The sequence below is a fragment of the Natrix helvetica genome, assembly GCF_964273705.1.
Source record: "Natrix helvetica genome assembly, chromosome: 1".
In the NCBI taxonomy this organism is placed as follows: domain Eukaryota; kingdom Metazoa; phylum Chordata; class Lepidosauria; order Squamata; family Natricidae; genus Natrix; species Natrix helvetica.
Genome location: NC_138548.1, coordinates 207,018,073 through 207,034,291, shown reverse-complemented (window position 1 = coordinate 207,034,291; position 16,219 = coordinate 207,018,073). Strand labels below are relative to the sequence as shown.

The window sequence follows — 16,219 nt, the reverse complement described above, 5'->3', positions numbered from 1 at the left end:
CACACTCCTGAAAAGCCGAACATGTGCACCCAACAACCAACTGGCCAGTGCGCATGCACACACCAGTTTTTGGCACTGCCATGCACACAAAGGACAGCTGATTGTCACACACACACATACGTGCCAGAAACCCGGAAGACAAATAGGCAAGGCTGCGCATGCCAGGCAACATGACTTCACATGCCACTTTGGGCACACATGCCATAGGTTCGCCATCACAGGCCTAGGCAAAGTCCTGGCATATTTTTGTCAAAATCACCACCCTTATTGTCTGTAGTAGCACACCAGACTATAGTCATCGTTGTGCAACTTTTGCTGCTAGAAAATGCCAAAGGAAGAGCAAAGAGGCATTGCATTTTAAGCAACACCATGTAGCTCTGGGCTACATTAGAATTGTGTTTTGCTAAGTTATGCAGGCCTCGGGTATGGGTGGACCTATTATTCTGTGAGTTATAATTTTGAGGAAAGGGCTTGTCTTCAAAATAAAACCCTGCTTAGGTCAAATGTGAATTATATAATGCACTAAATGTGTTATAATACAGAATACTATTTATACTTCCTATTTTATTTCTTTTAAGATTTTAGAACTGAGTCTCACTGAATTAATATGGATTGTATGGTTATTTTTTCAGGGTAAAGAGATGGCCAAACTCTACCCCAAGTCCAAAGAGATGGCTGAACTCATATCTTCTCAATCCTGGATCAATGAAGCGCTGAGTACCCAAAATGAAACAAAGGACAAAGACAGCCGGCAAGCTGCCTATGAGATGCTTTCTGGCATTAATGATGAGAATGACAGTGTTGAGGAAGAAGAGGAAGAAGATAATGGGAAGCCCAAAAGAAGGGGGCCAAAGAAGAAGAAAATGACCAAAGCAAGGCTGGAGCGCTTCAGGGCCCGCCGAGTGAAAGCTAATGCTCGGGAACGAACACGGATGCATGGACTTAATGATGCTCTCGATAACTTGAGGCGGGTGATGCCCTGCTATTCTAAAACACAGAAACTGTCCAAAATTGAGACACTGAGGCTAGCCAGAAACTATATTTGGGCTTTGTCAGAGGTTCTGGAAAGTGGGCAGACTCCAGAAGGCAAAGGTTTTGTGGATATGCTATGCAAAGGTTTGTCCCAACCAACCAGCAATCTGGTTGCTGGATGTCTCCAGCTAGGACCACAATCTCTGTTCCTGGAGAAACACGAGGAGAAAGTCCCTGTTTCTGATTCAACTGTGTCCAGTCATGGTTTTTCTTACCAGTCTCCAGGATTGCCCAGTCCGCCCTATGGAAGCATGGAGACACACCTTGTACATTTAAAGCCTCCCTCTTTCAAAACTCTGGTGGATACTTCCTTTGGCAATCATCATCAAGACTGTGCATCTCCAGCATATGAAGGTCCCTTGACACCTCCTCTGAGCATCAGTGGAAATTTTTCCTTAAAGCAAGACGGGTCTCCAGACCTAGAAAAACCATACAGTTTTATGGCTCACTATCCATCTGTTAGCCTGAGCAGCGCTCATGGGCACACCTCCCATTTTTCAACCACGGTGCCCAAGTATGACCTCCCATTAGATGTGAAATATGATTCTTATTCTCACCATGTAGTTGGAGCACAGCTCAGTGCAATATTTGGTGAATAAGACAAGGAGATAACAGGTGAATAGTTTTTAAAGGGACTTTTAAACATTTTTTTTAAAAAAAATATTGGTAGCATCAAAAATATGGTACCAAATATTGGTACCTAAAAAAAGGAATTTTACTTATTTAGACTATGATGGATTTTACTCCCATCTGATTTCATGGGAAGCCCTTTGGGGGGGGGGGGAGAAGGAAAGCACATCCACACTTCTGTAAACTTAGACTTATGTTAGTAGTTCTAATTTATGGGCTTTTAAGTCTATCGTCTCAACGATTCCTTCTTGCTTGACTATTTCATTTTGAAAGCAGTTGTAGCATTCTTATAACTGGAAATTTCAGAATCAAATTGAACTCACAAACAAATCTTGCAGTTCTACAGTAAACAGGGCAGTCAATCATAGTATTGCCAGTGATGTCCTCAAATCTTCTATTCTGTTTGCTAGCAGCACTTCTGCCTTTGATCGGGATTTAATTCCAGCTCCAGTCCATTTTAGCATTAAAGCAATGTTCTAGATTACCAGTTACTTCCTTAGAGTCGAGTGGTAAAGAGCAATAGGGGTGCCTGAGTGTCACCAGATAACATAGGTTTCTCCCTTCAGAATTCTGTATGACCTTCCTCAATGGTTCTATGTAAATACCGAACAGCAAGGGGACAAGATGGTACCTATGAGACACTATCAATTTTTGTCCCATTCCACCTGTTAGGAATGTTATCCTATGTTATTATTCAAAGATCAGATACAGCCCTCTGTTTCCTCATTCCTGAAAGCACTCTAGGTTTAGATCCATCAGCTACACAGTTCTACATTTGGGGAGACATCATCACCCTGTTGAACCACAATGCCAAGAGCCTCTACATTCAATCTCCTGATCACGAAGAATGAAGCCATGATGAAGTTGTGGGGGAGGCTTTGTGATTTCTTCCCAAAGGGCTTTGGTGAAAGCTGGGAGTGTGTAAAGCATCCCAATCTGAGCACACCAAAATAATTGATGGCACGTTTACTGTTTATGACAGTACATTAATTACCGTCTCTTGTACAGGAACAATTTTAGATGTAACAGACTGGCAACTAGGACTCTCATTAAGAGGATGCTTCTTCTCAGTTGTGCGGTAAAGAAGCATCCGCTCACATATTGAAAGCAAGAAATAACTGAGACGTTTCCAGAAGAAATGCTGAACTCATTGTGCCCCGGTTCCACTAATGGAATGGGTCTATGTATGGTATGATGACTGTATATGTAACAATGTGTCCTTGTTAGCACTCAGGATTTCAGAATAATAGCAATAATGGAACTGCTGATGTTCTCCAAACCAACTTTAGCACTCTATGATCTATGTAGGTTCCCCCAAACAGAACTAAACTACTCCAGTCTTAAATCAAGCAAGGTGTAGGTCAGTGATGACTAATTTTTTTGTCATTGTGTCCCAAAAGCATTTGCATAACCATAATGCAATGTATGCACCAAGCCCACGCACATGCGTGCACGAACCCACCATGTGGTCCCCGCCCCGTGTGCGCATGCAACTCCCTGCTCCCCCACCCATGTGCAAGCAAACCCCATGCTCTCATACATGTGTGCGCAGCTTCCCGAACATGCATGTGCATCTCCCACATGTACCCTGCCTCCATGCATGCGGGGCAGAGACCCGAAAACCAGATGGCTGGTGGGAGGCATGTGCACATGCCCAGTGGAGCTGAGCTGGGGCGACGGCTCGCAGGCCCACAGAGGGGGCTCTGCATGCCACCTCTGGCCAGCGTGCCATAGGTTCACCATCATGGGTATAGGCCCACTTTTTTTCTTCTTTTTAATCTTTTCTGGCTATACTCCAGAGAATGGTTGACTTGCAGCATTTCTCATCCTGCTCATAACGTGTACATACTTGAAGGGGGGGAAAATAAGGATGCTCATCTTGAACTGGTGGGGTCCGTTGTGTAGAAACAAATCTGTCTGTCACTAACTGGAGCTATTTATGTACAACAAATCATAATCATCTAAAACCTGGCTCTGGACACTCAATGTATTTTCAGGCATGTCTTTTCTATAGTTATATACAGCACATGATGTACTGTATGCATATGAATACTATATACATACTAGCAAGAGATCCCATTTCCAGAACCTCATATGGTTGATAGAGTTATCTGAATGACCTCCTGTTTTACTATTATACTAGGGGTCCCCAAACTTGGCAACTTTAAGACTTGTGGACTTCAACTCCCAGAATTCTCCAGCCAGCTGGCTGGAGAATTCTGGGAGTTGAAGTCCACAAGTCTTAAAGTTGCCAAATTTGAAGACCTCTGAATTATACTGTTGTTAGCTTTTCCATACCCATGTCCCAATTAAGATTGCCATTACCTTCAGTCCAGAAGTTTAAAAATATAATTTGATTCTATTTATCCAGTGAATTCCGTGTGTTATCAATAACAATAGATTCCACCTTAATTTTAATTAAAAATGAGTGGAAACCCCATGAGAGTTTCCAGGAAGCTAATAGTGGGTGGATTCCCCCCTCCCTTTTTTTTAGAAATTAGAACTTGCAGCAATACTTCTTGCCATGGGAACTAAAACTGAAATAGAGCTGAAGCAAAAGTTCTCGGAAGACTTTATTTTAATGTATTCTGAAAAATTTCTAAAAAATTTCTTAAGAATTCCACCAAGAAAATATCTTTAAAGAGGGTGGTTTTTTTTTCAAATATCCCTCGTGTTTCACCCATATCTTATTGGCTAAGGAAGATCTTAGCCAAGACACTGAGGAAGAGCCAAAATGAGGCCAGATGGCTAACTCAGCTTCCACGGTTCTTGAGAAATTGCCATTACACCTGGAGCAATTCAGTAAAATTCTGCCCCCATTTCGGTTGACAAATTCATTTGTGTACAGCTGTCCCATAAAGGATTGTGCCAGAAGAATAAATAGGGTAGGGAATTGTACAATCAAAGCAATCTATCTTGATCCATATTGTTCCCCAATGTTATTAACATCACCCATCTCTTCCCCCAATCCTGTTACTGGCTCATTCATTAAGTTATAACAATACTGGTGATGTTTCATTGGTTTCCTCACCCCCCCCATTTATCTGTTACCAAAGTTATTTATGTAGCACAATGTCTTGTGCTAACTACTTTAGAATTCCAGATGGCTCCTAGATCTAAGACACAATTGGACTTTCGTTTCCAACATGATATGGAAATATCATTCTGCTTTCCTTTTCTGTGAAAACACTCAAGAAATTATCCTGGAGCATGAAATGGTCCTTCATATAACACTGAAGTACAATTCTCCATCAGTGTCCATACTGACTACAGCTGCTGGACATTGAATAATGTCTAATGGATCACAGGTTCCTCACCCACACAAATATATCAGAGCAGGTGCCATATAACTTCATATGCTATAGCAGTTCCTCATCAGGAAAATTGTCAAAGATTGTGGAAAGGTTAGAACGCTGATATTCTTTCAGTTCAGATATTGATTTCATGCATCCTAACTTGGAGAACTTTCAAGCTGGGATTGATAAAGGCAGCACCAAGGGCTGGAAACGGGAGGAATTATTTTCATAATTGTATCTTAGAGTGGTGCCAGCCAAGATAAGCCATGGCTTCTCCCCACCCCTGCCCTCAATTATTTATTATTTATCCAGATTTTAAGTTATTATTTTTCATTTCACATAAAATGTGAATGGGGATTTTCACTCATGGGAATTTAAAGTCTTTAGTTGGAAGTTTTAGCATCGTGGGGTTAAAATGTATACGTAAAGGTGGATTTCTCTTGCGTGTTCTTTGTTTCGTGTGCCTTTGCTCCATAATTATTTATTAGCACATATTTATTTAAATTATTCCTTGCCTTTCCTCTTTTGGGGAGGAGCAACTCCAGCCCATAGTTCCATTAAAAAAATAACCTAAGTGTATCCCTATGTAGAAGGTAGCTCTTTTTCTGACTATTTAGGAAATGTTCCTACTGGTTACTGCAATGGCAGAAGTCAGTACAAGCAAGGAACATTTCTAAGACTATGCAATTATAGCAAGTAATCTTATACTTACTCCTTCATCAGCCTTGAGAGGTGGGGTAAATGCCACACAACAGCAGAAACAGAAATTGGTTGGCTGAACCAATGGCTACATCATCACAGATCTCTGGTATGCAGGCAGAAAGCTATTATGTTCTCCTGGAAATGTTACATTCACAATTTCAGGAAGAAATGAGGAATGGATATGAATAGGTTGCTCCAATGCTGTGTGATCTTTTGACATGTTCCCAGAACCAGATGACTCTATACCCAAAGGAAGTATTGTGGAAAGGACTGGTCTCCATTTCCAATCTTGCCTGCAGAGAACTAGCAGGGCCATGGATTGTAGGAGAAGCAGTAGATCGTTCTTTGCTCTCCTACAAGGGACATACATGGTTACTCTGCCTATATTTTTTGTTTCTTTTAAAAAAATCCTAAATGATACTTTCTATTCTGTGATAGCCTGAATTTGTAGGCAACCATTGGCGCAACCCTCCAGCCAGTTATCTGTCCCACACAATGATTGTTTCTTGCCCACTTGTCCATGATCACATGGTCTCAGCCCATAGCTTTGTTAGCTTCTGTCCAATCAGCTAGGATAAAGAAGAGACCAAACATCGTAAAGGGATGATATGAAGAATTTCAAGAATCCACTTATAACAAAAGAAATCTTCCAGAATAAGGAGGATAGTCAGAGATGGTCGGGTGTAATCCATGATATGTTTGTGATTTTTGTACTAAATATATATGAATATATATTTTATCCTTTTATATTCAAAATGGCTCTTTAGCCCAAATAAAATCAGTGAATCTTGTTTGAACTAAAGTCTCCTTGTATTAATGAATGAGTATCATGATTTAGGAAAGAAGGAAGGGAGGGAGGAAGGGAGGGAGGGAGGGAGGAGAGGGAGGGAGGGCCTTGTCCCTTAATATAAGGAAATTTCAGCCCAACAAGTTATACCAGACTAAAAAATATGTCATATTGGCCAGGGCCACTTTTACTGTAACAGCCATAAAAATACAATTTTGCAAGCTTGTTGGTATGGTCTTCCCCCACCCTCCCCTGAATGTAGCCCTGAGTCTTTAACTGACCTTGTGAAGGATGATTTGCAATCCCACCCTTATAGTCTCATTTCAGACTGTAGAGTTAAATGTTTGAACATCAAGGAAAGAAATGGCACACACTGCTTCAGACCAGTAGCACCTTAATTTCCCAGTCTTGCTGCTAATTTTCTCTCCATTCTGTAAAGATGAGTAGACTGAGCCAGAGAGAGGGGTCAAATCAGTGGCGCGATTCATAATTTTTTACTACCGGTTCTGTGGGCACGGCTTAGTAGGTGTGGCATGGCTTGTTGGGCATGGTTTGGTGGGCATGGCAGGGGAAGGATATTGTAAAATCCCCATTCCCTCCCCACTCTAGGGGAGGGTTACTGCAAAATCCCCATTCTCTCCTGATCAGCTGGAACTCAGGAGGCAGAGAATAGATGGGACGGGGCTAGTCAGAGGGGATATTTACCGGTTCTCCGAACTACTCAAAATTTCCACTACCGGTTCTCCAGAACTAGTCAGAACCTGCTGAAAACCACCTCTGGATCAAATGTATCATAAGTCATGAGTCTCTGCAATCCCACAAGAGATCTAAGTCCAGCCCACCTTGAATGCTTTTCTTTTCTTATCTCCCACTCATTTTCCCTTTACTGCTGGTTGTTCAGATTCTTGTAGAGAATTTAGGCTTGAAATAAATCTTTGTACTCATTTGAACTGAATCTCCCTGGTACTTGACAACTTCCCAGGTTTGTGAGTTTTCTAGCAATCCTCAAAAAGGGAATATTTGTCTTTCGGAATGCTACTGCAGAGATTCAAAGAGCAAGGTCATTCTCAAAGCCACGATAGCACTGAATTGGCCAGTAGGTTGCACAGTGAATAACACAGCTGGGCTCAAGTTGCCTTCCTTCAATCCAACTGAAGCAGAATCTGATATCATCCTTCCTAAAGGGGATGCCAGCCCATGGTTGAACTGGGATGCACTGGAAGCTCAGCGCAGTTGCTGGCCCAGCTGGGCCTCTGCTTGCAGCTGTGCAGGGCCTTTTTTTTCCCAGAAGAGGAAATGTTCATCAGCTGCTTGTTTGTGGTGGCTTGGCCTTGCACACATGGGCATTCACACCATGTGCAGTTGAAAGCATTGATTTAAAATTCCCTTTGGCAGCCCATTAAGACGGAAACAGATGGCTTTGCCACACAGCTATGGATGGGATGGCAAGCCACGAGGCCTGTGAATGTGGGAAATAACAGACACAGTTTAGAAATACCAGACACATACAACTGCCCCTCCACACACAAATGCAGATATCAACATAACCAAGCTATCTGGCAGGATTAAATCAGGCTCGCAAATGTGCTTGCTAGGACAGAAGAAATTGTAAAGACAGTTTCTCTTCTCTTTCGCTCTAGGTTGAATTTGTCTGTTTCTTCTGCATTTCTCAGAAAGCGATGTCAAATTCTTACAGATGGCAGAGAATTATGCAGATTTCAGATCATGCTAATATTAGATGCATTGCCCCGGCAGACAATTCTTTCAGCGTGAAACGCAAAATGCTGGCCATCGTCTGATCTCCGAAGGCCTTCGTTCAGCATTATTTAACCAGGCGTCTACGTTTAGATGGTCCCAATTGTACACTTAGAATGATATATGAAATCTGCACTGGTTCATCTGGTGATAGCTTGGCTGCACAATATAGAATTGCTGTGCCCCAAATTGGAACATGCTATCTTCAGAAATGCATAGAGACTGTCGCCGAGGAAGATGGGTGTTTTTAAAATATGATATATAAAAGAAACAGATGGCCAATCGGTGCTGAAAATCTCTAATGATATTTTGCCACTCTTATAATTGAGGGTTCCTGGTTATTTCAATTATTTCATTAGAATGTATGCATAGTTCAAGTATTTCTTTATCTCTAATGCATATGCATCATTCCTTCTAATGCAGGGGTGTCAAACTCGATTTCATTCAGGGTTGTGTTTGACCTTGAAGGGGGTGGGGGTGGCCAGGTGGGCATGACTAGCTCACCGTCACTCATTTTGGGGGTGCCTGTGGTCAGTGACGTGCGGTGAGGTTTATGGCTGGTGAGGCTGGTGACGTCATCAGGTGGTCCATTCCCCGCCTTCCTGAGTCAACATGAAGGGGACCGCAGAGTGCGAGCCGCAGGACCGTGGAGCATGCTCCGTGGTCCCCTTCATGTTGACTCAGGAAAGTGGGGAATGGGACCACGTGTGCCTTTTCCCTTTCCCCTTTTTTTTTCTTTTCATGATGAGAGCGGTGAGGCTCTGCCTCCCCTGCCTCCCCTGACCGCACGCCCCTGCCTGTGGTGGACCGAGTGCTCTACCAGTGAAAATGGAGCTTGGAAGGGCTGTGCAGGGCCCTCCCAAACTCAGTTTTCACTGGCAGAGGGTTGCACGAGGCAGCTGCAGCTGAAAACGGAGCTCTGGAGCGCAAAAGCACAGGCCTTGAGTTTGACACCCCTGCTGCAATGCATATGCTTTATTCAGGGCAGGTGAAATACTAAATGTTTTACTTCTTTGGCATACGTTTATATAATTTGGAGTCTGGTTTTAAAATGGGGGCAGGGTTAGGTTGACTCCAGGAAAAGAAGTGCGAATCCACAATGGTAGCTTTTAGGAAAATTTACACTTTATGACTGGGCTGATTAATAGGCTTCTCTCTTCTCCTTCTCCAAACATCAACATTGTTATTTATTTGTTATGTAATAAATTGTACGCCGTCCCGAGTCCCTTGGTGGAGAGGGTGCGGCATATAAATTAGATTAATAAAATAAAAACCCATGTAAAAGAAATCAATTTTTTGCTGAAGAAATGAAGAAAAGGTAGTGTGATTTGTTGCTAAATTTTTAGGCGCCGTAGCTAATAATAGGTATGGACTTTTAACATATAGCCTAGAAAAGAAAAATTATTCTTCCATTCCAAAAAACGGATACCCCGATAATCCCAGACTTAAATATTGACAGGGGTCGACTCACCTCCAACAGAACATCTGCTACAGGTCTCAGTTGGTTTCCAGGTCACCTTCCTTGTACAAGAAGATTGCCAATCTCCAGTATATTATGTGATTAAGACTTCTCTTGTTTGTCTTTTTCTTTCTAACCCTAAATTTGTAAGTAGCCCCACTTCATCCCTAAAACCTAATGTCATTCCAGTGAAATCTCTGACATTTGTCGTACATCTACTTTAACTAACTGCAAAATGTGCTAATCTAGGCCTGATAAATTTGGGGATCCATTGTTCATATTTGGAGAGAGAGGATTTTTTGTTACTCCACCTTACGTGGGTACTCCCTTTAATTGACTTCATTTGAAAGTGGAAATTTACATTCTGGTTGGCATCTTTGATGAGACTGGAGGCTTCTCACTTTCTAAGATTTAATGGTTCTAGGGCAGATGGAAATCAAACAGGTTCAAGCTTATTCCTTTTCCAAGTCTGGAAGAGATTTGTCTTCTAACTAGAAGAAGTTCATAGCCCAGTACACAAGCCTACTTGGACATCTTTTTTCCAATATGGCAGAGCAAGATAGAGAAAGGAACCGTGGAATAAGTGCTGTCTGCTCCAAGACTGACAGCTGCCCTGCTCTTCTCTTCCCCTCCCCTCCCCCCCTGCAGCTATATAATCACTAAACCTTTTTAAATCCTGGTTTATGGATTATGATTCTGAGAATGTGTAATCTGATAATTCCATCAGCCAGTGGGTTTCTAATGTGCCCAGCACAATGAGCCCCGAGGATTTCATCTACTCTAAATCGAAAGATCTGGCTGCTGATTTTATAATAAATCCATTCTTTTCTAGTTTGGACTAGATCAGATCTGGGCTGAAAAAGCATAAATGAACACAAGATGGCAGCAAAGAGTTGGGTTTTAAGATTTCTTGTGGCCACCTAGTGGCTGTCCTGGTTTTTTGCAGCCCAGGTTTCATAGCAGTGGTGGGTTTCAAAAAAATTTGGAACCTACTCTGTGGGTGTGGCCTGCTTTGTGTGAGTGGCTTGCTGGCCATGTGACCGAGTGGGAGTGGCTTGCCAGCCATGTGACCGAGTGGGAGTGGCTTGCTGACCATGTGACCGGGTGGGAGTGGCTTGGTAGTCATGTGACTGGGTGGGAGTGACTAAGGAGGACAGTGCCAGGAAGCTCACAGAACCAGCAACCACCTCAGAATTACCCAAATAACCAGGGTGAAACACACTAAATCTGCCAAAGTTTCCTTGCACCAACCTGGCCTGCCCATAGAAAAGCAGCCACTTTGAGACACAGAAACCTGGTCTGAACACTTAAAAGCAACATATTGCATCACAAAGAAAACATTTGCAAAAAGGAATAACATTTCTTGTAGTAAATATATTTTATAAACAATTGAAAAACAAAAATTCCTGAAAAATAATTTTTAAAAAAGATAGTCTATAAATAAAAAAATCCTTAAAAACCATTGTTAAGTATTCCCCACACAATAATTTATACTGTAACCATTTCAAGGTATTCTACACACAATAAATTGAAGTAAACCATTTTAAAATATTCTATACTCAATACTTTTAAGTAAAATGATTTTAAAAAAATTCTATACACAATACATTTTAAAGTATTGAGTATAGAATTTTTTTAATGGTTTATTTTAATTTATTTTGGATAGAATCTTTTTTTAAATAGTCTAAGACAATTTAAAAAAAGAATCCACACACAATAAATTGAATTGAATTTGAATTTTGAATTTATTGAATTTATAGACCGCCCCCTCTCCCCGAAGGGACTCGGGGCGGTGTACAGACGACAAGATAAAAACCATATACAAAATAAATAATCTTAAATACCCCTAAAATCAGATTAAATGTTAGGCTGTACAGTGATAAAAATTAAAAAAACAACCTAAAAACCTACCCCTAAAAATTTAAAATACAGTCTAGAAAGATTAAAACTACGGTTAGGCCAGGCCAGCTAAGTTGAACAGGTGGGTCTTAAGTTTCTTGCGGAAGGAGCAGAGATCGGTGGTCATTCTGATGTCGGGGGGAGGTCATTCCAGAGGGTCGGGCCCATCACAGAGAAGGCCCTACCCCTGGGTGTTGCCCGCTGGCACTGCCTAGTGGACGGCACCCGGAGGAGTCCCTCTCTGTGAGAGCGAATCGGCCGCAGGGATGTATGGGGTAGGATGCGATCCCGCAGATACCTAGGTCCTGTGCCATGGAGCGCTTTAAAGATGATAGTCAACACCTTGAAACACACCCGAAAAGCCACAGGTAGCCAGTGCAGCCCGCGCAGGAGAGGTGTTACATGGGAGTACCTAGTACCTCCCATAATTGCCCGCGTGGCCGCATTCTGGACAAGCTGCAGCCTTCGGGTGCATCTCAAGGGAAGCCCCATGTAGAGAGCATTGCAATAGTCCAGTCGGGACGTCACTAGTGCATGGGTGACTGTGTGAAGGGCGTCCCGGTCCAGTAGGGGACGCAACTGGCGCACCAGGCAAACCTGGTGGAACGCCCCCCTTGCCACGGCTGTCACTTGGTCATCCATTGACAGCCGGGCATCCAGGAGGACACCCAGATTGCGTGCCCACTTTAAAATGAAGTAAGTCATTTTAAAATATTCTATACTCAATAATTTTAAGTAAAATGATTTAAAAAAATTCTATGCACAATAAATAAAATATTCTTTTAAAAAACATTAAAAGAATAAAAGAAAAAAAATGGGTCACTTACCAGCAGGCAGAATCACCAACTCTCCGATGCGATGGATGCAGCAGGGAGCAGGCAGGCAACGAGGCAGCAGGACAAGTAAACTTACCAGCTCGGACAAGGGTTGTCTGTTAGCTAGGTATGCTGCCCGGCAGGCTTAGCCAGCCAGGTGAGGCTGGAGAGGGGTGGGTGGGGGCTTTCGGCTGCATGGCGTACACCAGCTCGAGGCCTTCCCTCAAGAAAGCTAGCCTGCCACTGCCACCTCCCACCCACTTTTGGCAGCGTGGCATACGCCAGCTCGCAGCTTTTGCGAGGCAAGGCCTTCAGGCCTTCCCTCGTGAAAGCTAGCCTGCCGCAGCCGCCCACCTGCTTTCGGCCGCATGCGAAAGCCGCCGCTGGCACCATCACCAACCAACGCCTTTCGGCCATGCAGCATACAACAGCTCGCGGCTTTTGCGAAGCAAAGCCTGAAGGCCTTACCTTGAGAAAGCTAGCCTGCCACCCCCTCCCCCACTGCCGTCCCCCACTTTCGGCCATGCGGCATATGCCAGCTTGCGGCTTTCATGAGGCAAGGGCTTCCCTTGTGAAAGCCGCAAGCTGGCGTAAGCTAGCCTTCCGCTGCCCCCCCTCGTGCTTAGTTGCTTACCTGAGGGAAGCAGCAAGCTGCTGGAAGGTGAAGTGAAGCGAAGGGAGGACCGATCAGCAAGCGCAATGTGACAGCTGCTCGGGAATGAGAAAGACTCTGGCGCCACGCTTTTAAAAGGGTCACCTCCAGCCCGTTCACTGATTGGCTGGACTCCAGCCAATCAGTGAGCGGTGGGCTGGGCTAGTTTAGTGCAGACAGGTGGGAGAGCGAGCAAGCTGCGACTGGACGGCCAGGGCAAGCGAGTGACAGGCGTTCCAGAAGGTACTTCCGGGTCCACCCATCAAACCTCCTCTCACCGGATCGGTAAATTTCACCAACCAGTTCTCCCGAGCTGGTGCGAACTGGCAGAAACCCACCACTGGTTCATAGCCTCAGTTTAGCTCTGGAGAAAAAGTACAATTTTGATTATAGATTTTAAAGATGTGGATGTTTTAGGAAAAGGTAGGTTTTCCTTTTGGAAGCATATAGATAGCAAGAAATCAGAGATGTACAAATTATTGCTCTCTCTCATTCATATACATGTACCACTTGTTCAATGACTATTCAACAAGACTGGACAAATGATAGTTATGACTTGTCCTTTGAGTTCTAACCATCATAGCACATCTTCAGTCACAAGCAAAAACAATGGGGAAGCCAGCAGGAAGTCAGAAGATGCAGTCACATGAGGTCCTCCCTTAACTATCTGCCCACTCACGCATAACAATAGCAACTAGGAAGCTGGAATTGCCATGACTAAGCTGTGTGGTCACATTAAGTTGCATTTTACAACCACATTGCTTAGCGATGGAATTCCAATAACAATTGCATCATTAACTGAGCACTGGACACTGCCTGTAATTTTATAAAAGATTCAGCTTGAATTATAGAATGCAGAATAACAGAGTTGGAAGGGACCTTGTTCTTTTAGTCCAACTCCCTGCTCAAGCAGGAGACCCTATGCCAGTGATGGTGAACCTTTTTTGGCTCACGTGCCACAAGTGGGGGGAGCGCAGGGGGGTTGAGTGCAGGTGTGCCGCACCCATAATGCAACGCGCGACCCCCCTGTGCGCATGTGTGCACAACGCACGACCCCCCCATTTTTACATGTTTTTTTGCCCTCCCCAGGCTCCAGGGGCTTTATAGCCCTCCGGAGGCTTCAGGGACTGACAAATGGCTCCGCGTGCCACTTGTGGCACGCGTGCCATAGGTTCGCCATCACGGCCCTATGCCATTCAGACAAACAGGCTTTCTATTTGTAGACACACTGTGTCTACAAATCACTGCTATTTTTTCTTTCTCTCTAGCTATAACAATCCTTTAACTAACTTTAATTTTACTTTATGGTCATTGCACCTCGTGCAACGAAATTAAATGCCATCTTCAGTATACATTACACATAAGAAAAACTATAAAAATAAAACAAAAACATACATCCTTTAAGGATTAGTAAGAGAAATTTCAGCCTGGAGATCTCAAGTTTTGCAAACATCTGACCCTGACATTTGACATCTAAATTAATGTTATAATCAGATGTGAAGGTATTAAGACTCACAACCTATTGCCTTCTGTGCTGGCTAGATATACTGGAGACTGTAGTCCCAACACACCTGGAAGTCATCAGGTCAAGGAAGAGTGTGCAGGAGGACAATTTGCTACTTGCTTAGTTGAATGAGTAACTTCTCTATGGGGCTGTAGCAATAGTATATAGACATCATTGGGACTGGAGAAGGAGGGGAAGAATGTAAAAGAGCAGGGCAGGATGAGTGGGGAACTCAGGTTGCAGTCAATGGAAATTGCAATATGCTGGACTGATTTTTGAAAACCGCAGCTGTCACTAATGGGTTATGACTCTGTGTGTTTGTTTGTTTGTGTGTATGTGTGTGTTTGTTGATTCCTGGTGACCCTACAAGTCCCTACAGTTTTCCTGGCAGCATTTGCAAAAGTGGTTTGCCTTTGTCAGCTTCCTAGGGCAGAGAGAGAGGGAATGGCCCAAAGTCACCCAGCTGGCATTCTGTGTAATGCAGGACTAAAATTCATGATTTCCCACCTGACACCTTAACCACTACACCAACTGGGTCTCTGGCTTGTGATTTGTTCCGTATTTATTCATTTACTAACCAGAGTTTGTAAAACGTTACTCCAAACCAGATTCAAATTGTACCTGAAACAAATTGAAACAGGCTCCCTGGGTAAACCCAGGGAAGGCTTGCACTTTTCAAGAACTGAGATCCAGTTGAAGTAGAGCAAAGACACAACCCCAGAAATTATTTCTTATACCCAGCACTGATGGTTGGGCAAATCTGGAAATTTACAGCAATGTTATCCTAATTTGAAATAGATAGAAAGAAAATCAGCAATGAATAGTTCGCTCGCTCTTGGCTTGCACCAAAATATTTGTATGAGGATATTTGATATCATTTATCCTTATCTGTTTTTAGTAAATAGAACCCTAATCATTTGAGGGGGGGCATTATACTGGAGGTGTCAAATGTCTACGGCCGCCACTGTTTTCTAATCTGAATAGAAAATAGAAAGAAAGGAAAAAAATAGAGGATGTTAACATCTGGAAAAGAAGGTGAAGGTAAGAAAAGTGCCTCATCCTGGCTACATCCTTTAAGCTTCACTTTCAGCAGATTGCTTGTAGCTAAGTGTTTAAAATTTATATACATACATACATACATACATACATACATACATACATACATACATACATACATACATGGTGATGAAAGGATATTACTGGAGGGATTGGCTCAGTGGTGGGATTCAAATATTTTTACCACCAGTTCTGTGGGCGTGGCTTGGTGGGCGTGGCAGGGGAAGGATACTGTAAAATCTCCATTCCCTCCTCACTCCAGGGGAAGGTTACTGCAAAATTCCCATTTCCTCCCGATTAGCTGGGACTCAGGAGGCAGAGAATAGATGGGGGCAGGGCCAGTCAGAGATGGCATTTACCAGTTCTCCAAACTACTCTAAATTTCCACTACCGGTTCTCCAGAACTGGTCAGAACCTGCTGAATACCACCTCTCAGTTGTCTCAGTTTTTAAGGGTTTTTGATTACTATTATTTTGAGGTATTGTTTGTATTTATTTCTTCTTGTTCTTTTTACTCAGAGGCTGCTTAAGCCAGCCAGAGCTTGTAATGCAAATACTTTGACCTCAGGGTTTCTTCTTTAAACTCATGTTCCCCAAAATGAGTGATTTACTCCAAATCTCGATGGCATGGGG

The 16,219-nt window shown here is 43.2% G+C and overlaps 1 protein-coding gene across 1 annotated transcript; it reads left to right on the top strand.

The window, feature by feature from the left end:
- Window positions 1-641: 641 nt before the first annotated feature.
- Window positions 642-1,631, top strand: NEUROD4 (neuronal differentiation 4; the record flags this gene model as incomplete). Its single annotated transcript, XM_081939971.1, has 1 exon — window positions 642-1,631. One exon carries the CDS (start codon window positions 642-644, stop codon window positions 1,629-1,631), a length of 990 nt encoding a protein of 329 aa, XP_081796097.1.
- Between the last annotated feature and the right edge of the window lie 14,588 nt (window positions 1,632-16,219).